Below are 21,007 nucleotides of genomic sequence, written 5' to 3'. Positions count from 1 at the left end.
AACTCAACTGACAAGGTTATTGGGAAGAAAAGAAGAGATATACAAAGCATTTAGTCAGTGCCCGGCATACAGCATGTACTCAACAAATGCTATCTCTTCTGCCAAGAGCTCCGGCCACTTGGAAGTAGCACTTCCAGGCTACTAGCCTTATTAGAAATAAGGCTATAGGAATGTTGCAAAGGAAAAGAACCATGGGTTAGGCCTTTTTGGGAAGAGACAGTTCAGCTTTTGATGTAAAACAGCTGTACCTTCTGAGAGAGGTAGCCCCAAGTCTTCATCACCTGCCTTTTGTGGCTTAAATTTAGGCTGGCTAATGAATTGGTTCCCTTGGCCCGAGTCTGCTTGAGAGAAAGCCTGGCTCAGATGGCTGTCTGAGGTCAAGAATAGGCACCAAGGGAACAGGTCCTTTCTCCTCCCTTGCCTATCTTTTTTTTTTTTCCTTTCTTTTTTAAGAGATGGAGTCTTGCTGTGCTACCCAGGCTGCAGTGCAGTGGCGTGATCATATCTCACTACAGCCTCCAACTCCTGAGCTCAAGTGATCCTTCTGCCTCAGCTTCCTGAGTAATTGGGACTAGAGGCATGAGTCACCCTATCTTCCTTTGCCCATTCTTGATGTCAACCCTTTCCACATGTATCATCCCTCCACTTCCTCCTGTGGTCCCATTTCTCCTACTGTCTCCTTTGGGGATGCAGGAAAGATAGAGTGGGGGTTGAAGACAGGTATCTTGCTGAAATGTGCTTTTGAAGGAAGAGGTCTATGATACAACAGGTGAATTTCCAATGAGAATGGTGAGCCTAAAATTTCAAACCTCTCATAGAAATAAGCCATGGTGGCAAATTTCCTCCAAGAGGCCCAGTAATGCATTTCTTCCAAAACTGTTGCCTGTTCTCTGAACTTTGGGCCCACTATAATGCACAAGGTAGGCTCTTGGCCTCCAGAGTAACTGCAGAGGTCAGAGCACAGCTATATTTATGCATATCCCTCTCCTTTTATGAAGGGGGAAAAAAAACCACCACTACACAAACCACTCACAAAGACAGACACAATTTATGAAGAGTTCTGATCCAACCAGAGAGGCATCTGAGTATAGTGATCAAGTACCTGGACTTGAAAGTTAGTTGTCTGGCTCTGAATCCTGATTCTATCTCTTACAGTTATATACTCTTATGTTAATTTCTTAATCTCTTTGTGCCTTAATTCTCCTCATCTGGTCCCTGTAATCCCAGCTACTTGGGAGGCTTAGGTAGAAGAACCACTTGGGCCTAAAAGTTCGAGGCTGCAATGAGTTATGATCGTACCACTGCACTCTAGCCTGGCCAACAGAGCAAGACCTTGTCTCTAAAGTAAAAAATAAAAATAGAAAAATTTCCAGCTGGCCATAGTGGCTTAAGCCTGTAATCCCAGCACTTAGGGAGGCCAAAGTGACCCTGTCTCTATAAAAAATATTTAAAAATTAGCTGGGCATTATGGTATGTGCCTGTAACCCCAGCTATTCTAGAGGCTGAGGCAGGAGGGTTGCTTCAGCCCAGGAGGTCGAGGCTACAGTGAGCTATGGGGATATCACTGCACTGGGCAACAAAGTGAGACCCTGTCTCTAAAAAATTTTTTAAAGTTCTTTTCTGTAAAATGGGATAATGGTACCTACCTCACAGATACTCACAAGCACATAAACACATGAAGGATTTAGAAAGGCCATCTGGAATCTGCCAAAAGGGGTTAGCTATTCTTCTTCTAAAAGTGGCTTTTGTATTTTTTTTTTTTTTTGACACAGAGTCTCGCTCTATCGCCCAGGCTGGAGTGCAGTGGCACAATCTCGGCTCACTGCAACCACTGTCTCCCAGGTTCAAGTGATTCTCATGCCTCAGCCACCCAAGTAACTGGGATCACAGGCATGCACCACCATACCTGGCTAGTTTTTGTATTTTTAGTAGAAATGGGGTTTTGCCAGGTTGGCCAGACTGGTCTCGAACTCCTGGCCTCAGGTGATCTGCCCGCCTCGACCTCCCAAAGTATTGGGATTACAGGCATGAGCCACCGTGCCTGGCCTTATTTATTTATTTATTTATTTAAGAGACAGGGTCTCATGGCTGGGTGCGGTGGCTCACCCCTGTAAAAGCACTTTGGGAGGCTGAGGCAGACGGATCACCTGAGGTCAGGAGTTTGAGACCAGCCTTGTCAACAGAGTGAGACTCCATCTCTAAAATAAAAATAAATAAATAAACAAAAATTATTTAAAAAAATTTGGAGGCCGGGCACGGTGGCTCACGCCTGTAGTCCCAGCACTTTGGGAGGCCAAGGTGGGTGGATCACGAGGTCAGGAGATCGAGACCATCCTGGCTAACACGGTGAAACCCCATCTCTACTAAAAAATACAAAAAATTAGCCAGGCGTGGTGGCCAGCGCCAGTAGTCCCAACTACTGGGGAGGCTGAGGAAGGAGAATAGCATGAACCTGGGAGGCGGAGGTTGCAGTGAGCCAAGATCAAGCCACTACACTCCAGCCTGGATGACAGGGTGAGACTCCATCTCAAAAAAAAAAAAAAAAAAAAAAAATTGGAAAATAGAGATAAGCAAAAGGAGCATAAAAATCCATAATCATACTACCCAGAAATAACCAATATTTTAGAGAATATCATAGGTTTTTTCCCCTACATACTTTAAAAACATTGAAAAGCATTATATTTTTGTGTAACTTGCTTTATTCCATTGTATTGATATACCTTTTTTTTTAAATAAGAGAAAAAAAAAGTTTAAAAATAAGCAAGAAAAAAGCCCAGAGCAGTTAACTGTTTTGCGCACTTCTTACCTTCAAACCTGTTCCAGGAGCCATATGGCTGGAAGGTCAAGCTGCGGTGTCTACTATGGCTCCCTTGATGCTGGCAGGCCCCACACCTGGCTGCTACCTTGCTGAGGTCAGGCACTTACCTACCCAAGACTCCACTAGACTCTGAGCTCCTTGAGGGCAAGCACCAACCTCAACATCTGCCTCAGCCCAGTGCCTGGCAACACTTGGTAAAATAAAAAGTCAGCAAATAAGTACTGGCACTCTCTCAGGACCAAGAGTTACACATGAAGGATGATATGGGTATGAGATAGAGCTCCACTGTAAAAGGTGATTTGGAATCCTACAGGCCTGGGGCAACAGTAGCCTTTTCAGAGAGGCAGAGACATGGGGATCATGTAACCCATGATCCACTCATTAGAATCCTTCTATATTTCCTCATAGTCTCCTACATTTCTGCACAGGCTGACCTCTTTGCCTGGAGTGCTTATTTTCCTTCTCCAAGTGGCTAATTCTTTCTAGTTCTTTAAGGTTTAGCTTCAAGGAACACATCCTCTTGGAAGCCCCAGGCTTCTACTATGCCTCAACAATTCAGGTGGCAGGGACATCTCTCAGGACTTCCTCTGCAGAATCCCCAAAGTGCCCTAAGGATTCCCTTACCCATCCCACCTTACCTGTCCCAAAGAAAGGAGCTAAAAACCACAAGACAGATTCAAATTAGGTATCAGGAAGAGTTTCTTGATGATGAGTAAAAGGCACTGGAGAGACAATTTGAGGAGAGAAAAGAGACCTTTAAGGGGGCTTTCCCTTCCTTCCAGGTTAGGGCTAGCAACAGATGCTGCAGGTGCTTGAGGGCCTGGGTTATCTAAGGTTGAGGTTTTACCTGCTGGAGCATCCTCCTTCAAAGTGGTCAGCCAGGGTTCTGGGTTGCAGGAGGTACAAGGAGTACTATCCACCTAGTCATGGGACCATGGGCTGGGGTATGGTTCCAACAAAGGGCTCAGTTCTGGAGGAATCTCAGACAAGTCACTCCAGGGCCTGTGGCATGAGAGAGAAGACAAGGACCACACACAGGTGAAGGCTTTTCTGGGGTGACTCACTCACTCCTTCCCACCTAGCAGAAGCAACCAAAATGAGATGCAAGGCAGGCCTGGGCGGAGAGTGGGCCTGTCCTTTCCCTTGCCAATTAGGAGACAGGGAAACTTTTATGAGAGCCTCAGAGGCTCCCTGGGCCAGTTTTATTACAGGGTTAGGGTTTGGGTTGGGGTGGGGCTGCAAACCCTCTGGGTCAGTGTGCCATGGAGGAGAAGTAAGACACTGGGGAGACAGAGAAGCCTTGTGCCCTATCCTCTACATTAGACAGAAATATCCTATTTCAGTGTAGCCAGTCGTTGGTGGGGAGGAGAGGCTGGAGTCATCTCTTGCTGCTCCAGGAAAGGTGTGGTGTGGTAGTTTATATCATAGTTCAACCACTCACTGGGTGTGTGATCCTGGGTCAGGCACATCACCTACCTCAATTTCTTACCTTGAAAATGGGGACAGTTAAATCTGCCTCATAAGGAGTGGTTGTGAAGGTCAATGAGGTCATGGTTTGACAGCACCACACAAAGTACGAATCTGAGTATTCACTCAGAGGATAAACACTGTTAGCACTACGACTAAGGGTTGATGATCCATTTGGGAGCGCTAATCAGGTGAATGGTCCAGTGTCAACTTCAAGAAGGTGAGGATTTCAGGGAGCTGAATCCATCTGGGAGGTGGGGTGTTGTGAGGCTGGGCCTAAGCCAATCTTTGAAGAATGGTTAAGTGACCCTCAGACTTGGAATTTTCTAGGCCCTGGCACCACCCCTAGCAAGGAGAGATGAGGCTGAGGGTGAAGCGTGCCTGCAATGGATTAACCCTGGTGGAGACTTTCTTGAGGCTCTGAATACATCAAGTCTTTAAAGAACCCAGGGATAGGGACTTCCATAAAAGCTGGAAAAAGGACAATTGAGGCGGAAACAGGTATCAGGACCGTGCTGGACCAGGAAAGGTGTGGTGCTACAGCCCTAGAAGATCCTGACCCTGGACACTGACTGTACCCCATCCAAGGGACAGCCATGCAGAGGGCTCCAGAGAACAAAGCTCTTTCAACTGGGAACTCATCTCAAGCAATAGGTCCAGAGGGGCAGCACAACAGGTTTGGGGTTTGAATCCAAAACCCAAGGCCCCTGGCACAGAACCCAAGAACTAAGCCTCACTCTGTTTCCTCGTTTACAAAACGGAGTGATAATATCCAGATCTCACGGGGCTAAATGAAGCGTTAAAGGGGCTAATACCTGTGAAAGCGCTCTGCAAATGTTATTACGATGCAGCATCAGCTCCTAGCTGGAGTCAAGTGAGATTAGAGCAGTTTTCTCCAGTTCTCCCAGCTCCTGCTCCAGTCGGTTTCGCGGTTACCAGCCAAGAATTTCTGGAAAGGGTGTGACCACTGTGGGCAGAAGGGAGACGGTAATGAGTAAATGGAACATCGAATCAAGGCAAGTGGCAACCTGATCACCAGTCCCTCCTTCTCAGACTCAGTTTCTTTCTAGGCATGGAGGACAGTGGGAGGGCAGACGCTGAGAAGCGCTGGGTAAGGGTCTTATCAGTCCAGCTGGCTCCGCCCCCAGGTTCCCGGCGGGAACCGGGGACTCAAGGTCCGGGCGTCGTGCCGCAAACTCAGGGCTGGGATGCCGTTCCGGAAGCACCTGGCACGGGGAGAGTATGTCCTTCCCAGGAAGGTGGACGTGACCCCAGCCAAGGACGCAGCTGCCCTGACACCTCCCGGGACCAGCCGCCCCCTCCCGGGGTCCTCAGCTGGGCGAAGAGTGGAGCAAGGACCCTCTCCCCACCCAGGCCGCCCCCTGCCGGCCAGGTGGAAAGGTGGAGGGTGATCAAGAAAGACTTGTTTCAAGCAAGAGCCAAGAGCTGGGCTACCCCCTCGTGAGACACAAAAGGGTCAAAAGGAAAAGGCAAAAAGGAGGGAAACGGCGCTTTGGAAGGGGAGGTGGAGACGCCTACTTCTTCCTCACCGCTGCGGGGCAAACTGGCCTCCCAAGCCCCTTCCGCGTCTGAAGGGCTTCAGATATAGGCTCTGGTTGACACTCACCGGTCCCACGGCCCGAGCCGCCGTGCTTCAGGCCCCCGCCCGGCCAGACTGGAAAGGCGGGCGGGCCAGGTCAGGCGGCAGGAAGAACACGGGCAGGAGAGAAAAGAAGAGTGGCAAGAGCGTGCAGTGAAGAGAAGAACCTGGGACCGCCGAACCGCACCCCGTCGGCTGCGGCACTGGCTAAGTGGCCGGGGGTCGGCCGGCTCCTCCCCAGGGGCGGGGCGCGCACTTGCGGGGCGGGGTGCGCATTCGCGGCGCTGGGGGCGCACGTGGCTTGGCCGGGACGCCTGGTCCGGCTCGCGGGCTTCAACTACGGTGAGATGTTTTGCGACCCTGGGGTAAAATGAGGGTAAAGCGGCAGCTTCCCACGTTCTGGGGGAGAAGCGAGGAAGCACGGTTTCCTGGGCCTTCGGGCGACCCCAGGACTGGGGGTCTTTCAGTAGAGGTCGCCGCGGCGGAGTCTTGTGCGAGTCCGGCGGACACCATTACCCTGATAGGGCCTCGACGTGAGGTCTGAGGGGCCGTGTGAGGTGCATGGCGCGCCGTTTCCTCTCCAGGCGCTCCTCTCAGGGCTACGGCCCTAGAAGATCTGGCCTGCACCAGCCCAAAGGACATGACAGGAGTGGGTAGCCCACGGGACACTGGGACGAGCGCCATGATGGGCGGAGACGCGCGGAATCGGCCGGCCCGGAAGTGCCAGCTGCCTGCGTCGGCCGGAAGTGCCGCGCGGGAGGCGGAAGCGGCTGGTTCCCGCGTGGTTTGGCGGGTGGAGCGGGAGTCCGGCGGCCCTTCCCACGTAGACTGTCTGCTGGGGGCGCCGGCACCATTTGGAGTACGTGAGGTATACGGGTAGGTCGCGGCCAGGTCGGGCGTCTGTTAGGAAAAAGACTTTTTATTTTTATGTTTATTTTTTAAGAGACGGAGTCTCGCTCTGTCGCCCAGGTAGGAGTGCAGTGGCGCGATCTCGGCTCACTGCTGCCTTCCACCTCTGGGCTCAAGCGATCCTCCCGCCTCAGCCTGGCATTACAGGCGCGCACCACCACGCTCAGCTAATTTTTAATTTTTCTTTTTTTTTTTTTTTTCCACTCCTGGCCTTAAGCGATCCTCTCTCCTCCCAAAGCGCTAGGATTGCAGGCATGAGCCACTTCTCTCGGCTAGGACTTTTATTTTTAATGGTCAACTGATTTGAGTTGGTTACTGTGAGATATTGTCACAGGTTCCAGACAGGCTGTAATGCACGCATGCATTCACTTACTTATTCAGCTCATGGTACACTGAGAAACTCTAGGTTCATGTTTAACCAACAAATGTGTTCTTCCAGTATGCCGTTTTTCAGACAATGATGTGTGGCATTCAGAGGTGTTTTACAACCCTTAATAAAAGAGCAACTAACACTAGTATGTGCTATACATCCATTCTTAATGCACTCACCGTACCTACTTCCATCCTAACCTGAAAACATAGCTGTCTGTAAATGAGGAAAGGAGCAGCCTGGGGATCCAGAAATCACTGCAGGGGTCACGTTTTGTACCGAGGCAGTAGGTTTGGAGAGGCTCTGAACTGGAACCAAGGCCCCCAACTTCAAAATGTACTTGGCCCCTAGCCTTTGAATTTGCTTTAAGGTCATTAGTAAATCCTATTCAATTTGCATCAAAGAATCTTCATGATACGTACTGTGCTCCATAATAGAAATTCCCATCTGCCTATGATGCCATTCTCAGAGTTTATATCCCAAATTTGCTCTCTTTTCCTTTGCTTTTTCTTTTCCTTTTTTTTTTTTTTTTTTTTTTGAGATGGAGTCTCACTCTGTGGCCCAGGCTGGAGTGCAATGGCTCACTCCAACCTCTGCTTCCCCGGTTCAACCGATTCTCCTGCCTCAGCCTCTAAAGTAGCTGGGATTACAGGCGGGTGCCATCACGCCTGGCTAATTTTTGTATTTTTAGTAGAGACGGGCTTTCACCATGTTGACTAGGCTGGTCTCGAACTCCTGACCTCAGGTGATCCTCCCACCTTGGCCTCCCAAAGTGCTAGGATTACAGGTGTGAGCCACCGCGCCTGGCCCCAAATTCACTTTCTTTGTGAGTCTGTCTTGTACAGGGAATAGCTGAAGCTTTGTAACCAATAATTTCATATTATTAGTATGACATTTCTATCTGAACACATTAGTGTTAAGCTTCTTCCCACAATCCTTGGAAGGGGAATCACAAATCCTAGGTGAACTCATTAGGGCCCAAAGTTCTGCTCTGAAATCTAGTAATAAGAGTAAAATTAAGCCAGGTATGCTAATTACACAAGAATGCTGCTTTTCACAAATCCATTCCTTTGCTCTTGTTTTCACAGGAAGAAAAATGTCTGAAAAGCAGATGAAGGAAGCTTTTGTCAGTAACCTCAATGGAACCACCGTGCTGGAAATCACCCAGGGATTGTGCTTTCCTGCATTCTGTATCCTGTGCAGAGGGTTCCTGATCATTTTCTCACAGTACTTGTGTTCTTTTTCACCTACCTGGAAAACTAGATTCCTCATTGACTTTGTTGTCCTAATAGTTCCCATGGTAGCCACTTTGACCATTTGGGCTTCATTTATCCTCCTTGAGCTTCTCGGTGTAATTATCTTTGGGGCAGGGCTGTTGTATCAAATATACCGAAGGAGGACCTGCTATGCCAGACTGCCTTTCCTAAAAATCCTTGAAAAATTCTTGAACATCAGTCTAGAATCAGAATACATTCCAGCCATCTCCTGTTTCCGTGTAATTACCAGTGCATTTACTGCTATTGCTATTTTGGCCGTGGACTTCCCACTTTTTCCCAGAAGATTTGCCAAAACTGAGCTCTATGGGACAGGAGCAATGGATTTTGGAGTAGGTGGCTTTGTTTTTGGGTCTGCAATGGTTTGTCTAGAGGTCAGGAGGAGAAAATATATGGAAGGGTCCAAATTGCATTACTTTACAAACTCATTGTACTCTGTTTGGCCATTAGTCTTCCTAGGAATCGGACGATTAGCCATTATAAAATCAATAGGCTATCAGGAACATTTAACTGAGTATGGAGTTCACTGGAACTTTTTCTTTACCATAATAGTTGTGAAATTGATAACACCACTGCTGTTGATTATTTTTCCCCTAAATAAGTCCTGGATTATTGCCCTCGGCATTACTGTATTATACCAGTTAGCCCTTGACTTTACCTCACTGAAGAGGTTAATATTATATGGCACTGATGGTAGTGGCACACGGGTTGGTCTATTAAATGCCAACCGCGAAGGAATAATCTCTACCCTGGGGTATGTGGCAATACACATGGCTGGTGTGCAAACAGGGTTATATGTGCATAAGAACCGATCGCATATCAAAGACTTGATAAAAGTAGCCTGTTTTCTTTTACTGGCAGCTATTAGCCTCTTCATATCTCTTTACGTAGTTCAAGTAAATGTAGAAGCAGTATCTCGAAGAATGGCAAATTTAGCCTTTTGTATTTGGATAGTTGCTTCTAGCCTGATCCTTCTTAGTAGTTTATTACTGGGTGATATAATTTTGAGTTTTGCCAAATTTCTAATTAAAGGAGCTCTAGTACCATGTTCTTGGAAACTTATCCAGTCACCTGTTACAAATAAAAAGCATTCACAATCTCTAGTCCCTGAAGCTGAAAGAATGGAACCCAGTCTTTGTTTAATCACAGCTCTAAACAGAAAACAGTTAATATTTTTCTTGCTGTCAAATATAACAACTGGCCTGATCAACCTGATGGTAGATACATTACACAGCAGTACCTTGTGGGCCTTATTTGTGGTCAATCTCTATATGTTTTCCAACTGTTTAATTGTATATGTACTATATTTGCAAGATAAGACTATACAATTTTGGTGATCAGCAGGAGTAGGATATATAAGTATTTGGGCAATATTTAATGAGGAATATTAATTGTAAAGAAATTGTGCTTTTGGCAACAGTGTTAACCATATTTTATTATAAAATAGTTTCAGTCATCTAAACAGCAGTGATGCTTAATTATTTTTTTTTTTGAGACAGAGTCTCGCTCTGTTACCCAGGCTGGAGTGTAGTGGTGCCATCTCAGCTCACTGCAACCTCCACCTCCCGGGTTCAAGCAATTCTCCTGCCTCAGCCTCCTGAGTAGCTGGCACTGTAGGCATGTACCACCATGCCCAGCTAATTTTTATATTTTTAGTAGAGATGGGGTTTTGCCATATTGGCCAGGCTGGTCTCAAACTCCTGAACTCAAGTGATAACACCCACCTTGGCCTCCCAAAGTGCTGGGATTACAGGTGTGAGTCACCACACTGGGCCAATGCTTAATATTTTAGTGTATCTCAACAATAAAACCAAGAAGAAACAAAGCCTTTTGACTTGTTAGAATGTATTAAGTAGTATTTTAAAGAAACTTTATAGTTGTGACATTGAAAGACTGTTGGGGTGGGGGGAGGAAAATTTTTACTTTCCATCTTAATGTAACCTTATGCTATTCTGTATTTTTACTGTATATTGCTTTTACAATAAATATAAAATGAAATGTTTATGTTGACATTTCAGTGTGAACTGTGGATTGTCAATACTTGTTTATTGCTCAATTTAAATTTTTGAATAAAACCTAGGACTAAGAAGCAAGTGTTTAAAATCAAACACTCCAGTGTGCAGATGGGTGGATATAAAAAGAAAAATTTTAAAAATAAAATAAATTACTTAAATACTATGAAGTCAGACAGTTAAATGCACCAAAGAATAGATGGAAGGCTGGGCATGGTGACTCACGCCTGTAATCCTAGCACTTTGGGAGGCTGAGGTGGGAGGATTGCTTGGGCCCAGGAGTTCAAGACCATCCTGGGAAACATAGTGAGACCCTGTCTACAAAAAAAATAGACTGAATTGGATGTTATATTATAGCTTATACACATAATAATTACGAGACAAAAGTTTTGCTTTGGGATTAATTCATCTTTTAGCCTACCCTATGCTAGGGATTTAAGAAGCACAGCACAAATTTCCTGATAACTCAGAGCTTGCAATCTAGTGGAGGAAACAGACATTAAAAATCTATTGTGAAATGCTAAGTTATGAAGAAAAAGCATAGGTTGTCAAGAGTGTCAAATCAAGAACTGACCTAGTAAGGAGTCAAGTTTTCCCCACAGATTTTTTTTTTTTTTTTTTTTTGAGCTAGAGCTGATTAGTGGGATGAGGAGTTATAAAGTCTTATGTGTCTGGGGGCTGGGGGGCAAATGGCAGAGAACATTATAGATGGATGACTCCCTCAGCAAAAGTCCTACGTTGGGAGGGCACCAAGCACATAATGGAATTGAAAGAAGGCTGAACACAGAAGAAGGAAGAGCATGGGCAGAGAGCTGGAGAGGCAGGCAGGGGCCACATCAGGCATCCTCACCTACCATGCTAAGGGAAAGGAGAACCAATAAGAAAGATGAAAGTCATCAAGTACCCAGTGTAATTTAATAAAACTATGGCTAAATTAAGGTTTAATTTAATTTAAATCTTTAAAAAATAGAGATGGGGTTGCCCAGGCTGGTCTCAAATTCCTGGCTTCACATGATCCTCCCATCACAGCCTCCCAAAGTGCTGGGATTACAGGCGTCGTGATCCTGGCCTATAATGGCGTTTAATATTCTACTGTCTTTTTTTTTTTTTTGAGATGGAGTCTTGCTCTGTCTCCCAGGCTGGAGTGCAGTGGCACAGTCTTGGTTCACTACAACCTCCGCCTCCCAGGTTCAAGCAATTCTTCTGCCTCAGCCTCCCGAGGAGCTGGGATTACAGGCACACGCCACTTCGCCTGGCTAATTTTTGTATTTTTAGTAGAGATGAGGTTTCACCATGTTGGCCAGGCCAGTCTCGAACTCCTGTCCTCAAGTGATCCGCCCACCTTGGTCTCCCAAAGTGCTGGGATATAGGCATGAGCCACTGCACCCAACCAGGTGTGTTTATTTTTGACAGATAAAACAGAACTTCCCAGTGTCAGCTCATGAAAAAGAAAACCCAATCCACAGATCCTCAGATTTAGGTCACTATGGTAATTTAAATAACATTCTGTGGCCATAGATTGTCTTACCACATAAAACTGTGGTTATTATAATGAAACAACAAAAAGTCTTCTAATCAACTATCATTTTCCTTGCAACTATCAATTTTTGAGGGCAGAGGAGAGGGAAAGGTAACAAAGTGAGGAGTAAGAAGAACATAATCTGTCCAGGACCTCAGCCTATCTATGCCCTTCAGAAAGTGACTCCCATAATTTTAATTTTTTTTTTTTGAGGCGCAGTCTTGCTCTGTTGCCCAGGCTAGAGTGCAGTGGCACAATCTCCTGCCTCTGCCTCCCGAGTAGCTGGGACTACAGGTGCCCGCCACCACGCCCGGCTGATTTTTTGTATTTGTATTAGAGACGGGGTTTCACCGTTAGCCAAGATGGTCTGGATCTCCTGACCTCGTGATCCGCCCGCCTCGGCCTCCCAAAGTGCTGGGATTACAGGTGCGAGCCACCGCACCCGGCCAATTTTAATTTTACACAATTATAAACTGGGGATGTCTACTACACGTGCCCCAGTAGCTCTTGTGTGCCAAAGATGACAACCAGTTTTATTTTTATTGAGCATAAATGTCCAATGTATTTATATAAATCATACAAGAACCTTATGTTCCTCCCTAGGAGTTTAAATATAGTCTATGAAGCTAAGACATAATAAGGAATACCTTGGTACTTTTCATTTTTTTTAAACCTAGGTAGCCTGGAGAACAGATAGATCTCATTTATGCCTGCATTTTGTGGCTAGCGTCTCACACATTTGGACCTAAGAAAAAGAATGGTATTTTGCTGATAATTTATTACAGCTCCGTCCCTCCAACTGTTCTTTATTAGGTACCAGCAAAATGTGTTCTGCTGTTGATTGCCTTTACTTTCCTGGCCTTTCAAATCCTTTGAACTTGCATTTCACAATGCCAATATCAAAATGAAATAATAGGCAACAGACAACTGTCTTTTAATGTAGCAATTATATATTTCGTCAATTAGAGGTTTGCTCTCTAAAAGCAGATACTTCTCATTTTAAAGTACATAGGATAATTCTCAAGAAATATTTGCTGCAGTACTGGTGGTTATGGCTAAAAATAGAGCAATAGTGAAAATAAAAATAAGTGCCTACTCTAAAACCAGGAAGATGCACAGTGAAAACTTTGAAAAATTATTTTGCCATGAAATAATTTTCTAAGCGTTTTCCTTGGGATATTGATTTTATTGTATCGATTGTATTATATTGTATGGTACTAGATTAGATTAGATTGGATTGGATTTATAGCACCCAGGCTACCTCCTTGAGAAACAGCAACTTACCTAGCAAATCCACCTTTTTCGCCTTTAAGAATACGTTTTCATTGAATTCCTATTTGTCCAAAGATACTAAGTATGCCCAGTGGACCTAAGAGACAAACCCAAATTAGGGAAAGTAAGCTCAGATGGAAAGAGACCTTTGGGATTTCATTTTATTATGTTTTATATATGTGTTTTACTACCTTTTCACAGATTTAAATCCCCAGGGTGAATACTCCCTTCTTTGTTAGTACCTGGCGTGTGTTCAGTAGTCAAAGTAATTAAAACTAGCACCTATATAATGAGCTTGTCATTTTTAATGTTCTTTACCAACCAGAATCCTAATGAAGTCTAAAAGGTTTAGGCTGGGCACGTTGGCTCACGCCTGTAATCCCAGCACTTTGGGAGGCCGAGGTGGGCGGATCAAGAGGTCAGGAGATCAAGACCATCCTGGCTGACACGATGAAACCCCGTCTCTAATAAAAATACAAAAAATTAGCTGAGCGTGGTGGCAGGCGCCTGTAGTCCCAGCTACTCGGGAGGCTGAGGCAGGAGAATGGCATGAACCCGGGAGGCGGAGCTTGCAGTGAGCCGAGATGGCGCCACTGCACTCCAGCCTGGGCGACAGAGTGAGACTCCGTCTTAAAAAAAAAAAAAGGTTTAAAGTGGGTACATTAATTGATGTACCACTATAGGAGCACCTCTAGATACTGAAGGCCACAGTATCTTGGCTCACTGCAACTTCCGCCTTCCCAGTTCAAGCGATTCTTCTGCCTCAGCCTCCCGAGTAGCTGGGGTTAAAAGTGCTCGCCACCACGCCCAGCTGATTTTTGTATTTTTAGTAGAGACAGGTTTTCTCCATGTTGCCCAGGCTCGTCTCGAACTCCTGACCTCAAGTGACCCGCCCGCCTTGGCCTCCCAAAGTCTTGGGATTACAGGTGTTAGCCGCCGCCCCCCGTCCTGGTTTGTTTTTGTTTTGTTTTTTACATAAAACGCAAGATTCTCTAAAAATGTCCAAATTTTGGCTATGTATATGAACATCATACATACGTATTAGATTCAAGCTAATACTCACTCTTCTACTCTGCTAACATGGCCAGAAGACATAAAAAAAATTTTTTTTTGAGACGTAGTTTCACTCTTGTCGCCCAGGCCGGAGCACAATGGCGCGATCTCGGATCATTGCAACGTCTGCCTCCCGGGTTCAAGCGATTCTCTTGCCTCAGCCTCCCGAGTAGCTGGGATAACAGGCGTGCGCCACCACGCTCGGCTAATTTTGTATTTTTAGTAGAGACTGGGTTTCACCATGTTGGTCAGGCCAGTCTCGAACTCCTGACCTCAAGTAATCCACCCACCTCGCCTCCTAAAGTGCTGGGATTACCGGCGTGAGCCATGACCCCGGCCCAGAAGACATAAATATTTGCCGGGTAATCACACCTTCGGGAATGAACAATGGTTCTTCGTTTATTATGTCACCGACCCTAACAATGACCACACAATGTACTAAGTCAACATGGCTAAGGGTGCACTATGGGTTATTTGTTGTGAATCTCTAAGACTCCATGTGATAACCAAAATACTTTGTTTATTTTGTTTTGAGATGGAGTTTCGCTCTTGTTGCCCAGGCTGCAGTGCAATGGCGCGATCTGGGCTCACTGCAACCTCCGCCTCCCGGGTTCAAGTGATTGTCCTGTCTCAGCCTCCCTAGTAGCTGGGATTACAGGTACATGCCACCACGCCCGGCTAATTTTTGTATTTTTAGTAGAGACGGGGGTTTCATCATATTGGTCAGGCTGGTCTCAAACTCCTGACCCTCAGATGATCCACCCACCTCGGCCTCCCAAAGTGCTGGGATTACAGGCGTGAGCCACCATGCCCGACCCAAAATACTTTTTTTAAACGTATCACAGCTCCAGGAAATAGAGCAGTAAATTGATCTGTCCTTCAGATTACCAGGACTTTCATAGGCTAAATATCTTCACAACAGACCTCCAAAACCTTCAAGGTCAGAAGTGAACACACGGTGGCGAGAGGAACTGTCTTCACAGCAGCTCTGCTTCCTCGGAGACGGCCAGAGGGAAAGGCCGTTGGCCAGTGCCAGTACTTCGCCCAAAGGAGTACCTGCTCACATTAACCCAGCCCAAGAAGTTCCTTTGGCCAAGACGCACACACACACACCACTGTCCGGTTTTCTATTTCCTTCCAGTGTAACGACAACCACAAGCTGTCAGCACTTCACTATTTGCTGTCCCCTCAGCGGGATCGGGATGCAGCTACGCAGCGGGCCCCTGGCGAGCCGCGGTGTCAGGGCCCTTTTCTCCTCTTCCCACCGTGGGACGCGAATTCAGTGGCGTCAAGGGCCAAGAGCCAGACCTGAGTTTGTCTCTCACCCCCCGATGCTCGTCTCCCTTTTCTCACTGCCTTCCGCCCCCTCTGATCTCGACTTCTCGCAACCTATACAGGTCCTCTCTGGGCCTCTGCCCTGAGTCAGCCCCGAATCAGACGGGCTTGACTCGCTGAAAGAATTCCCCTTTGAGAGGAGGCAGATTCCCCTCTACATAGACGACACCCTGACGTCGAGGGGCTTGCCCCTCGTCCGTGGGGAAGCCTTCCCGGCCCGCGGCTGGGGCCTGAGGTTGGGCCGATCACCCCTCCTACCAGTCCTAGTTCGGGTCTAGCGGAATGGCTGGGCTCCGAGAAGGGCGCCGGGCCCACGGGCGGGACGGCCAGGGCGGCCCCGCACCCTCTGGGCGCAAATTTCTCCAGCGGGGTCCCCAGCGCGGCCGGCCCCAGTCTCGCGAGAGGACGTGGGTCCCGCCCGGCGCCCGACCCCGCCCGGCCCCACCTTCCCCTTGTCCCCCGCCCTCCCTCTTCCACTCCCCGCGGCGCGAGCGGCTGACTGCCCGGAGAGGAAACGACATTCGGAGCTGCGCTCCCGCCCAGGCCGGCCCTGACGCGGGCCTCGTCAGCCAGTAACAGGGAGCAGAGGTGGGAGTTAGCGAGGCGACCACGAAAACGGTGAAGGTCAGAACCGACAGCCTCCTCCGAGAAGGGTGAGGAAAGGGTCTGAGCCTCCCCTTTCCCTGGACACCGCAGAGCCGCTGCGGGGTCGATCCCTCCCAGGGGCGGGGTCGCGCTGGGCAACTGCAGTCCTGGGCGACTGGGCGGGGTGCGCCCAGAAGCGGGGAGAAGGGGTCAGTTGGGGGCAGAGGGCACCCGGGCGGCGGGCGGCGGGGAACAGGCTGCGGGGCCCAGGCCAGGGGTGGGGTCCTGGGGCCGGGACTCCTGCGGCGGGCGGGGAAGCCCCCGGCAGGCCGGTCCCTTCCGCCTCTCCTTTGGACCCTGACTGGAGGCCGGCGGGCGGGCGGGCGGGCGGGAGAGAGGGAGGGAGCGCGGCGCGAGGGGGGGGGGGGGGGGGGGGCGGGTCCCGGCGGCGCTGGGCGCTGATTGGCTGAGCGTGTGTGGAATCGGGTGATGGGAAACGCAGCCCGGCTCTCCCGTACCCTCCCGCTCCGCTCCCTGCCCCCCGTGGCGAATGTGCTGCGCAGCGGCGGGTGCTTACGCTCGCGGGGTTTGGCTGTTGCAGGCAGGAGCTGGGAGGAGGCGGCAGCGGCGGCGGCAGAAACAGCAGCGGCGGCGGCGGCGGCAGCTGGGAGGAGGTGGTGACGGTGGCAACGGCAGCGTCGGGGACGATGGCGCGACTCGTGGCAGTGTGCAGGGACGGGGAGGAGGAGTTCCCCTTCGAGAGGAGGCAGATTCCCCTCTACATAGACGACACCCTGACGGTGAGCGGGCCGGGCCGGGCTGGGCCCGCCGCTCCCCTGGCAGCTGTTTCCCCTCCTCCCCCTCCCCCAGGCCGAGCGCTGCGCACTGGAGAAAGAGTGTGTTGCAACTCCTAGGCGAGGCCTTCTCTTCAGCAGGCCCCACAAACTCGCCTTTGCAGTGGGTGGCTCGGTAACCTCTGTCGGCCCCAAGCCCAGAGCTCCGTACGCACTCCCTCTCTCCAGATTTTCCTTCTTTTGGAACCTTATTCCTTGACCCTTTCCCTTTAGGAGACGCTGCTTTTGCCAAAGCACACATCTCAGAGAGGGGTTGAAGGATCTTGGGCGTTTAGGGCCTACCCCATACAGAAACCACCTACCCTCGGGGAGGCTTAATTACCTGGTAATGTCGCAGCTGCACTGCTACCTGTGTATTTTCTGTTTTAATACTGGTAGCTCTCACCACATAAGCTTAATTACTGGGGGCAGAGTGACATGCTCGTGCACAGTCAAGATTCCACTAAAATGGTTTGATTTCGTTGTAAATAGTCTCGTATTGCCTAATGCATTAAAGCTCTTGAAATGATTGTATTGCTAGGCCCTCTCTTCAAAACGGGCTTTCTTGGCATTATTTAGTTTACAGGTGGACTTTTTTTTTTTTTTTAAAGGAAGCCAAATTATTGAATGTGTAAGAGTACTATAAAAAGCTGATTGCTCATCTTGAGTGTCAAGACCCAGTTCCGGGTACTTTATTCTTTAGATTTGGTAGTGTAGCATTACCGACCCTCTGCCCTATGTTGCTGTACTGTTTCCTTTAAAAGGAAATGGCTGAAATTTGAATTGAATCTGAACAGGAAATGAGTGCAGTTGCTTGCCACTTAAGAAATGAAATTAACCTTTTCCGAATATCTTTTGAAATCTGCGTTTTGATGATGCTGAAGCTTTGGATTATACATTTGCTTATTTCGATAAGGTGCACCTAAGTCTCTTCATCTCATCAGTATTCTTTTGCTATCAAAGGCAGTTGATCAGTTTTGTTCCTCAATATTTTTTTTTTTGCAAATATCTACTGAAGTTTTTTCAAATTTTATGTAAAATGCAAGTCATTGTAGAGATGCCAGTCTATGCCTTTATGCTTGCCAGTCTCAATTAAAGACTTGATTGAGCTGCAGTACTTTAAAAAGGATTAGAAGAGCTATTGAATGACTTAATTTATTAGAAGTTTTTAAGTGACAGCATTTCTAATTATTCAAGTGCATTTATTTTTCATGAAAAAAGGTAGAATGATTTGTTCTGACATAAAGTAAATAGTGTTGATGCATTAGAAATTGTGTCTTGATTATGATTTCTGTACTTTTTGCATTAGAAGTCCATTACAAGTATAATGGACTTGTATTTTTAAATAGTTGAAACTAGCACTGTGATCATATTAAATAATGCATTTCTCAGTTTGGACTCCAGATAGGGATTCATTTGTTGATATTTTCTTTCTTTCCCCTGCTAACATAAACACTTTTCTGAAGCATATAGTTATGATATCAGCCTTTAAGGTTTATTGTCCCACAATGGCTGTGGAGTTAAAAAAAAAAAATTCAGTGAGTTTGGATATAAGATTATTATTTAATGAATAATCATAACATAGGAAAACATATCAAAGCATAGGGAAAACCAACATAAATAGTCTTCAAAAGACACTAGTTCTTGGTATATTCACATAACCACCTCTGTGAATGCAGCACATTAATACATCTGTCATATAGCACTTTAAAATGGCCAACTTTTTAGGTGCTTTTATACTGTATTCTCTCCACAATGATGTGACTTTCCAAAATTTTCCACTGAAAAAGATGTAACCTTGCAATGTGGTTTAGTATGGAACTTACTTTGCACTGTATCTGGCGGTTGAATTTTGCTTTTATTGTACTGTGGACTTGTGACTAAGGCAAATAAAACTTAAGCTCACTTAATTTAAATATCTCAAAATAACATTTAGGAAAAGGTGCAGTTTTTCTTTGCTTCAGAATGGGTTTTTATCACAAAGGAATGAGTGAGACATTTATTTATGCTGGAACTTCTGCACAGTCATTGAATGCTGTGAGTGAATGTTGGTGAAAATTCTTGTCAAGGGAAACAAGTTTCTTTCAGGATATTCTACCAAATACTACTGAAAGGGAGAATGCAGAGCAAAACACCTGTTGGGAGAGAAGGGGAAAAGGGAAGAGGGAAGGAAGATGCCCCTATCAGAGTTTTATGCTCTGCACTGTTCCTTTGATAGATGGCAGTGGATGCCTGAAGTTAACCTTAGGTTTTGTCTTTGTCCCTAGGGTCTGTAGGTAATGCACTGAGGAAACATTGTTTGAACTTATTTCAAATAGTAGTCTTAGGATTTTGATAGTAGCTAAATGTTGCAATATAGTTACAATGTTTACAGGCAGTTGCAGACTTTTTATCATTTTAGTTGGGATGCTGAAACTCTACCCTTAGTTAAACTGGCAGTTGTAACTTGGACTTGTAAAATGAAATTAACAAACTTGTATGTAAAGAAGTAGCCTTAGGCCGGGTTTGGTGGCTCACGCTTGTAATCCCAGCACTTTGGGAGGCTGAGGCAGGTGGATTACTGGAGGTCAGGAATTCAAGACCAGCCTGGCCAACATGGCAAAACCCCGTCTCTACTAAAAATACAAAAATTAGCCAGACATAGTGGTGGGTGCCTGTAATCCCAGCTACTCAGGAGGCTGAGGCAGGAGAATCCCTTGAACCCGGGAGGTGGAGGTTGCGGTGAGCCGAGATCGCACCACTGCACTCCAGCCTGGGCAACAAGAGCAAGACTCTGTCTCAAAAAAAAAAAAAAAAAAAAAAGTAGCCTTAGGCCCGGCGCTGTGGCTCACGCCTGTAATCCTAGCACTTTGGGAGGCCGAGGCCGGCAGATTGCCTGAGCTCAGGAGTTTGAGACCAGCCTGGGCAATGTGGTGAAAACCTGTCTCTACTGAAATACAAAAAAATCAGTGGGTGTGGTAGAGTGTGCCTGTAGACCCAGCTACTGATGAGGCTGAGGCAAGAGAATTGATTGAACCCCCAGAGGCAGAGGTTGCAGTGAGCCAAGATTGCGCCACTGCACTCCAGCCTGGGAGACAAAGTGAAACTCTGTTTCAAAAAAAAAAAAAAAAAAAAAAAAGCCTCTTCTTTTATGTGATATGTTGTATCCATGTTTAGAAGATTCCCATGGTAGTTCAGTGAGTTTGAACACCTGAGTATAGGATAGGGCTGATGTAGGTGTATTTGAGAAAATCCCGAATAAGTTGGTGGAATGGTGAAATATTTAAGAAAGTTTTATACTCTGGCTAAAATGTTGTTCAGTGTTACTACAATTATAAAATAACAGATAGAATACATATTTGATTTTAGAGAAATCTGAAGAATTAAAGTTTTTTTTTTTTTTGAGACAGAGTCTCGCTCTGTCGCCCAGGCTGGAGTACAGTGGCCTGATCTTGGCTCACTGCAACCTCTGCCTCTCAGGCTCAAGTGATTCTCCTGCCTCAGCCTCCTGAGTAGCTGGGATTACAAGTGCGCGTCACCACGCCCAGCTAATTTTTTTGTATTTTTAGAAGAGATGGGGTTTCCTTATGTTGGCCAGGCTGGTCTTGAACTCCTGACCTCAGGTCATCTGTCCGCCTCGGCCTCCCAAAGTGCTGGGATTACAGGTGTGAGCCACCACACCCGGCCAAAATATATATTCCTTCTAAAATCTTGAAAAATAACTACAAAACAAATTACCCTTAGTCATACTTCTCAGGGATAAGCGCATTTGGTGTAATTTCAGTCCTAGACACACACATAGATACAGTTAATATATTGTTTTCTGTAACTTTTTTTGTCCTTATTTATTTCACTAAATGTAATTTTGAAAACATTTTTTCTTGTCATTCTTAAACATTTTTAATGGCTGTGTAATATTCTGTTGTATGGCATTCCGTAATTATTTTTCCACTGTTGGACATGGAGGTTGTTCTAGTTTTT

At 46.7% G+C, this 21,007-nt stretch overlaps 3 protein-coding genes across 29 annotated transcripts in view; 2 read left to right on the top strand and 1 right to left on the bottom strand.

Annotated features, from left to right (window-relative positions):
* The window catches only part of MYO19 (myosin XIX), a 39,049-nt gene extending 32,997 nt beyond the window's left edge, over window positions 1-6,052 (bottom strand). For 7 of the 20 annotated variants that reach the window (XM_063798688.1, XM_063798689.1, XM_016931961.2 and 4 more), the window contains exons 1-3: window positions 5,913-6,052; window positions 5,101-5,252; window positions 3,666-3,820 (exon numbers count right to left, since the gene is read on the bottom strand). Coding sequence is in view for 10 of the 20 variants with exons in the window: in XM_016931961.2 (XP_016787450.2) it covers window positions 3,666-3,677 (12 nt within the window). In the remaining 10 variants the exon portion in view is untranslated. Of the gene's footprint in view, window positions 1-2,806; window positions 3,009-3,456; window positions 3,541-3,665; window positions 3,821-5,100; window positions 5,253-5,912 lie in introns of those variants that run through there. The other 13 variants (XM_063798676.1, XM_016931964.3, XM_063798678.1 and 10 more) reach the window with 5 other exon arrangements.
* Window positions 6,053-6,145: 93 nt separating this feature from the next.
* PIGW (phosphatidylinositol glycan anchor biosynthesis class W) lies at window positions 6,146-10,448 on the top strand. Of its 3 annotated transcripts, none has more exons than XM_003315509.6 (2): window positions 6,146-6,227; window positions 8,253-10,448. In XM_003315509.6, exon 2 carries the CDS (start codon window positions 8,261-8,263, stop codon window positions 9,773-9,775), a length of 1,515 nt encoding a protein of 504 aa, XP_003315557.1. In that variant the 5' UTR covers window positions 6,146-6,227; window positions 8,253-8,260; the 3' UTR covers window positions 9,776-10,448. The 3 variants fall into 3 exon arrangements, with proteins under 3 accessions (XP_003315557.1, XP_009430645.1, XP_009430644.1); XM_009432370.5 differs by lacking the exon at window positions 6,146-6,227 and adding an exon at window positions 6,662-6,744; XM_009432369.5 differs by lacking the exon at window positions 6,146-6,227 and adding an exon at window positions 6,673-6,761.
* Window positions 10,449-15,134: 4,686 nt separating this feature from the next.
* The window catches only part of GGNBP2 (gametogenetin binding protein 2), a 46,427-nt gene continuing 40,554 nt past the window's right edge, over window positions 15,135-21,007 (top strand). Inside the window, exons 1-2 of one of the 6 annotated variants that reach the window (XM_001173664.6) lie at window positions 15,135-16,282; window positions 16,816-17,014. In XM_001173664.6, the coding sequence (XP_001173664.2) occupies window positions 16,922-17,014 (93 nt within the window). In that variant the 5' untranslated portion in view covers window positions 15,135-16,282; window positions 16,816-16,921. The remainder of the gene's footprint in view (window positions 16,283-16,815; window positions 17,015-21,007) is intronic. The other 5 variants (XM_009432363.3, XM_054670011.2, XM_054670010.2 and 2 more) reach the window with 5 other exon arrangements.

The sequence above is a fragment of the Pan troglodytes genome, chromosome 19, assembly GCF_028858775.2.
Source record: "Pan troglodytes isolate AG18354 chromosome 19, NHGRI_mPanTro3-v2.0_pri, whole genome shotgun sequence".
In the NCBI taxonomy this organism is placed as follows: Eukaryota; Metazoa; Chordata; class Mammalia; order Primates; family Hominidae; genus Pan; species Pan troglodytes.
The sequence above is the reverse complement of the archived record's forward strand: the minus strand, read 5'-3'. Positions and strand labels throughout refer to the sequence as shown.

What these genes read in the sequence shown, in the direction of transcription:
- PIGW (XM_003315509.6), top strand. Translation starts at nt 8,261, where the DNA reads ATGTCTGAAAAGCAGATGAAGGAAGCTTTTGTCAGTAACCTCAATGGA.